Genomic DNA, 6535 nt, shown 5'->3' with positions numbered 1-6535 from the left:
TGTGCCAAGACTCTCTGCCCAGGTGGTAGAGCAGCAACACAGGCTGGTCTGTTTCTGTGCCAACTCCTCACCCACCCCCTGCCCAGTCCACTGTCTTCTCCGCCTGTGTATTCACATGCTCATATACGGCTTTCCTACTCCAACTTCTCCCCCTTTTCTTTCTTTACTTCACTGCACCGTTTTCCAAAAAAATCAGCTCTAAACTGGAGGTGATTCTGGCTTTTTGTTGGGTGAACAGTGATTTCATGCATCCACGGGTGCACCAACGCAAGACAATGGAGTTATTTAACGCGATTGTAAACGCCACAAATGGAGAGCTGATTTGAGAAGCACTTCTGTGTCATCCCATTTCCTCTGTAGTAGTTTTCAGTGAATTCAGAAGTTTCTGGTGCAGAAGCCCGCCTAAAGCGAGGGGAAGTCCCAGCAGAGTGTGCAGAGCGTAGTGCTTTGAAGGAGGAAAGTAAGCGTGAGTGAGGGCTGCTCCTGGTTCTGTTCCTGTATGTGTGTGGGTACATGAGGAGGGTCAGGTTTACCCCCACAGGCAGGGAGGCCTTGGCCTGCGGCTGAACCTCACACTCTGACAGCTGGTGTTGACCTGAACTGTGCCCCCCATGGGTCACCTCCCCCTCACGCACACACACCGGGAGACCACATACACCCTCCTGCACGTTTCTACAGAAGAACCACAAACACCTGAGGAGGAAAAGGCATTTGTACATTTGTCTGATGCAAGCACACAAACACAAGAGAAAAAGAGAAAGCCGAGCGGTTTCTTTAGGATTTATTTCACCTGTGTGGTGAATAGAAAAATAGGATGAAGACAAAACTTCTGAAGGGAAATCTAGAGACCATTTTTTTAATTCATTGCTTGCGTAGTTTAAAAAAAAAAAAAAAAAAAATCCATAACAAATTTGAAACATTTGCATTAAGAGCTTTGTGCCTTTCTTTTCCCTGCAACCAAGAGAAAACAAAAGTATCTTTGGAATCCATCTTAAGGGCTAATTTTAATACATATCATAATCTGCTTTATCTACTACATCAAAAGTCCTATAAATATTTTTGTCCTCATATTTATATGCTGAAGTAGCATTCGAGATTGGAGCATCTTTTTTAATATTACACTTTTTTTTTTTTTTCTTAAAAATGGCAGAACAAAAATTATGAACAAAAGTACCACCAAAGTTCAGCAAGTCACATTTTTCAGTAAAGAAAACCTTATTCGTGCAACTACATTTAACAAAAAGTAAAAGTACCACGTATGTAACCTTCAGGATATTTTCATCTTAAGCATGATTCTGTACAATTTTGCATGTTTTTCCTACCTCCCACAGTAGTCAACACAAACGTACAATGACATAGGCCATACACACCATAGCCGCCATTGAGGCTTCTGCATTTCAGCAACATTTAAGCCTTTGTATGTCAGTAAATGACAGCTCTACCTGTGTCACCTCAAATAGAGTCCATCATGTGAGGCACTAGCCTAGCATTCCCCTGTTGAACCAGTCTTTCTCTGAGACCATTAATGCAAAAAGAAGCAGACACATTGTGAATTCCAATTCCACACATCCGGTCATCTTTGGTATCGGGACAGTGGAATGCATAGTTGCAGTGATAAGAGGGAGCTGGTCAGATCTAGTGCTGCTCAGCATATGTTTCAACTCCAGCCGCTAAAAAGACAACGCCACGCTGCTGTTTGGCCTCGGGAAACAGGCGAGAAGGAGGGAGGGAGGAAGAAAAAAGGGGAGAGGCGTCTCTTTTTAATTCCTGGGCTCTGCAGGGCTTGTGGTGAGAGCAGTCAGAGAGATAGAGACAAGAGAAACAAAGTGAGTGAGCAGAGCTTCCTCCAGCCCAGGAAGGAAGGAAGAGTTTCCGCTAGCGTCTGACTGTCTGACTTGCAAGAATGTCGCATTTGTGGCAGGGCTTTGCTCCTTTTTTTTGGCAGGCTGTCTGTGACCAGCTGTCTCCTTTTCCTCCTTTTTCTCTTTCTCTGTTCCTCTGTCGCTTCACGTTTCTCCCTTCCAACCCAGTTTCTTTGGATTCTGCTCGGCTACAGCCACTGCAGAGGAACTCAGCTGATTGGTTTGCCGGATACGGTCCATAACGTCCAGTTGTCTTTTATTCCAGGCTAATATTTTCCCATAAATTTCAGCTTTAATGTCCCAAGGTGAGGGGAGTCTGATAAATAGGGCCTGGGAGTCAGTCTGATTCAAGTTACCCCCCTCATCCCCAATGCATGAGACAGGTCTTCCCTTCCTGCCTGTCCGCTCCTACGAGGGAGTTTTGGCCTCGTATCTTCCCACCACGGCGGAGCTGTTGCCGTTTTCTTGCTTCGGGGAGGAGCACCCTGGGGTGGGTCCGCTGTATGGAGAGGAGCTGCTGCTGGTGGAGGTAGGTCGGTGTGGCAGGGACAGCGAGAGGGGCAGCGGGGTGTCGGATGGCGTGGTCAGGGTGTCCCGATCGCGATCTGGGGGGCGCAAGGCTGCAGAAGGTGGGAACGGGAACGCCAGTGGGAATCCTGTCATGTAGAAAAGCCTGCCGACGCGACGCGCCACCTGAGGAGACGGAGAGGAGATCACATGACTGTCAGTTCAGCCTGTCGAGCTTGGTGCGGTGGACTAATGTGTGTTTTAGAGAGAGAAGAGGAGAGGCTGCAGGTCTGGTGGGGCAGGCTAGTTTATGGGAATCAGCTATGCTATGCTAGCAGTTTGTCTCGGTCCTACAGACGGAAACGCACATTCGGACACACACACACAGCTGCACGCAGTCATACACAAAGCACACACTCGCAGGACTGTGGTGTGTGTACCTGTGAGCGGATCTTGAGCGCAGGCCCCAGCTTTAGTCCCATGGTGGTGAGCAGGTGCTCCTCAGTGAGCAGCGGCAATGTCTCTCCATCAATGGCCTGCTCCCGAAACACCTGGCAGAGACACAGCCGCTTCAGCCACAGCCCCGGACATGCGCACAAACACAGAAACGTCCAACGCACAAATCATCACATCCACACACACACACACACACTCACACACACAAGCTACACAACAGGGGTTCTATTCCAAAATGTTACATACCCACTTTGAGAGAAAAACTGAAGATTGTCACCCGACGTGTTTGCAATCTGGATGATCTGGTCGTGGGGAAAGTGTGTGCATTGGACGTGTAACCATCCATTAATCATTTCTCTTGTCTGGACATATAGAAATCTGCTCCCAGCGTGACTCCAGTGTAACATGAGAGGGACAAATTCGTTCCATGCAAATGTGATTTATAAAGTTCATCTGAAGCTAATAAGAGGGAATTTCATACTAACAGATTTTTACATTTATTAGAGTCAGCTGAACTTTACATGGAACAGTTTGTCTCCTGTCTCTTCCACTGGCGTCACGTCAGAAGGAAATCACAGCTATCTCATCATGTGAGCGTGGTGTTCAGACTCTATAATATTGGAAACTGAACACTTTGCTAATTTTTTAAAAGAACATGGATTGATGTTTCTCTAAAACTGGGTAGCTCATTTTGGAACGACATTCGGCGGTACGCACAAGAACATTTCATTCACGCAAGCTACACGCATGCACTGCTAGCTCGGCCTCATTCACACGAAAGCCCACAAATATGGCTGAAGTAGTGACCGTTCATGCAGCCACACGCATTCACAGTAAACTCTGAAAAAACTGCAGGTTTAGTGTTTCTACCTAAACATAATGAGACGCCCTTGGAAAAACACTACAGCAGTTTCGCATTTTATCTGTATTTCCTCTATGGTTAGTCGTCAGCCTGCCCCTGGCCTCCATCCCCTTCTCTCTCTCTCACTTCCCCCCCCTCTGTCTCTCTCTATGTTCTCACCTGTGTGTATTCAGCACATCCAGCCAGGCTGCTTATAAAGCCACACACATCCTCCACACTCCACTTGCTGATGTCCTCCGCAGGGTTTGCTGTGGCTGAGTCTTCGCCATCCATGAAAAGACCTCCCAAAGAGCCTGGAAAAAAAGCAGCGGCGGATGAAAATGATTTGTCAATATACGCTCTGGGTACAAAGCGTGTTTAAAAATACTTTTAGCGGTATGGTAGAAAAACAGCAAAGCTCTTTAGCTAGCCAAATTGTGATGGAGAGATTTAATTAAAAAAAAACAACAACAACTTTGATTTGAACAGGCCAACTTGATATTAATTGTACACTGATATAAAAGGAAGAGGAAAGTAGCAACTTCAGACATGAAGAAGATGTAATCAGACAATATTTGCTATTTTCTGTTACAAAATTACCTAAACTATTAATTGATAATCAGAATTGTTGTGGAATAAAATTATGTTGTGATTCTTGGCTCAGCGAACTAATAGTTTTAGGTCTACTGATTGGATTTGAATCTTCTGTTCTTGTGTGTGTGTGTGTGTGTGTGTGTGTGTGTGTGTGTGTGTGTGTGTGTGTGTGTGCACTGCATGTATGTGATGTGAACAAACAACCCCCCCTCCTCCCTCCTCTCTGCCCACGTGGCTGTGCATGCGGGTCACAGTGGGGTCAGATTCAGGGCCCCTAACAGGGAGAGGTCTCCACACTGGAGACACGCACACAGAGAGTGACGCTAATGGGTTTCACATGTCAGTTTCCAGCTCTGTGCATGTGTGTGTGTTTTGTGTATGTGTCCGAGGCTCTCACCCGTGTGAAAGTAAGGGTTGGCGTAGGGGAATCCGAATGGCAGCGACTGGGCGTGAAGAGCAGGCAGCGGTGGCATGAACCCTGGAGGCAGGTGGTACTTGAGGTCGGCCTTGCCCAGTCCGGGGGTGAAAAGGTGGCGACTGGGCGACTCTGTACCTGCTGAACTACAAGGAGCGCTGAGCCTGCCCGAGCTCTCTCCAGCCTCCTTGGCACTGTCACACCCTCCCTTGCTGCCAGTCTCTTTACCCCGGTCTCTCTCCCTATCCCTGGGTTTACTGCTGGACTTGGCAAAGACGACCTCTTGCCTCTCCTCGCACATCTCCGCCTCACTGTCTGAGTCCTTCATCTCCTCGTCGTGCATCTCCATGTCTGCCTCCCGTCCTCTGTCCTCTCTTCCTCCTCTGTGATCCCCAGCACGGAGCTGCGTCTGGGAGCCCCTGCGAGCTGCCTTCCTGGATTCGGCATCTGGCCCAGCAGTGGAGCTCTGCGCCTGGGTGTCTTTAGCTGTGGAGGACGCTCCAGGTTGTTGCTGCTGGTGGTTGAGGGTCAGGAGGGGTGTGGCGGCCCCATGGCGAAGTACCAGCATTGCGTTGGAGCGGCGGGCAAGTTCCTCGCGGAGAGGATGGCCCTCTGGGATGTCGTGGAGACTCCGCAGGGCTGGATGGTCGTGGGGAAGGCCAGGAGGTAGAGCTCCCAGAGCGTCGGAGCCCAGCAGGCGCTGCTGCTGCTGCTGTCGCTGGTGGAGGTTTTCCAACTCCTTCTGTCTCAGCAGCTCGGCTGACATCTCAAGTCTGAGGGAGTGAAACACAGAGACGTCAACAAACCGGCCAAATGTTTGAAACTTTACAGTATTTCACATTTGAAACAGCTTGCATGGCTGTATATGAAAACCAGCATACAGCTCCTTGAAGCTACTCTTTACTTGCTCTTGTATGCGACAATAAACCAACATTATAGTGCTTCTACATCGGCTGTCATGATCATTTTATCAGTACATACTGTAACACACACCTGGCCAGATTCTGCTTCCTCAAGAGCTCCTGTTGTCGAGCAAAGATCTCAGCTTGAGCTGGTTGGAGGAACCCGTAACCTGTGACACAAACGGCAAGAAAATATAAACAGACCTGTTAGCAAAAATTAAAAAGAGACAATATAATGTGCCAAATGTTAGGAACAGAGGGGACATGACAGCTCTATGAGCAGCATATTAATAAGTGACCCAGGTTACCAAAAACTACACAAAATTCTATTTTCAATCAGTTTACAAGGAAAAAGAATCTTCTAAATGCAATAGCCTTCATCCACCACACCTTTTATACATTTTACAATATCTCATTCAACCCTCTGGTTTGACACAGAGCAACAAAACAATTCCTTTGTAATGTTGTAAAAGTGAAAATGGCATTTTTCTCTATTGTGCAGTTCTGTCCACCTACCAGGCGCCTGGCAAAGAGCAGAGGGCATGCCCAGGAAAGGAGGCCGCAAATGAGGGCCTAAGGCGATGTGAGGAGCAGTTGGAGGGGACAGTAGAGGAGGAGGATGGGACAGTTCTCTGTGGACACAAACATAAAAAAAAAACCAACCATTCATTTCCATTTGGATTTATAAGTTAAAATGACAAAAGCGTGGAGGGATGCATAATATACGAGTGCCTACGTCAATAAAATAGTTTGCTCCTCAGATTTGGAGTTTTTCTGTTCTCAGCACATCTCGACTCCTTCTTCGTGTGTGTGTGTGTGTGTGTGTGTGTGTGTGTGTGTGTGTGTGTGTGTGTGTGTGTGTGTGTTGGCACTCCAATGAATGCGGTGTATTTTTATCAGTGGCGCTCCAGAGGCCCCCATGTCGCCCCAGTGCCTCATCAGTCTTGTCACGCCGCAG

The 6535-nt window shown here is 47.7% G+C and overlaps 1 protein-coding gene across 2 annotated transcripts in view; it reads right to left on the bottom strand.

The window, feature by feature from the left end:
- Positions 1-765: 765 nt before the first annotated feature.
- Positions 766-6535, bottom strand: part of samd11 (sterile alpha motif domain containing 11) — a 54813-nt gene continuing 49043 nt past the window's right edge. The window contains exons 8-13 of one of the 2 annotated variants that reach the window (XM_008291024.1): positions 6094-6209; positions 5669-5747; positions 4658-5448; positions 3847-3980; positions 2810-2920; positions 766-2555 (exon numbers count right to left, since the gene is read on the bottom strand). In XM_008291024.1, coding sequence (XP_008289246.1) covers positions 2271-2555; positions 2810-2920; positions 3847-3980; positions 4658-5448; positions 5669-5747; positions 6094-6209 — 1516 coding nt within the window. In that variant the 3' untranslated portion in view covers positions 766-2270. The remainder of the gene's footprint in view (positions 2556-2809; positions 2921-3846; positions 3981-4657; positions 5449-5668; positions 5748-6093; positions 6210-6535) is intronic. The other variant, XM_008291025.1, reaches the window with a different exon arrangement.

The sequence above is a fragment of the Stegastes partitus genome, unplaced genomic scaffold, assembly GCF_000690725.1.
Source record: "Stegastes partitus isolate 25-593 unplaced genomic scaffold, Stegastes_partitus-1.0.2 Scaffold710, whole genome shotgun sequence".
Taxonomy (NCBI): domain Eukaryota; kingdom Metazoa; phylum Chordata; class Actinopteri; family Pomacentridae; genus Stegastes; species Stegastes partitus.
The sequence above is the reverse complement of the archived record's forward strand: the minus strand, read 5'-3'. Positions and strand labels throughout refer to the sequence as shown.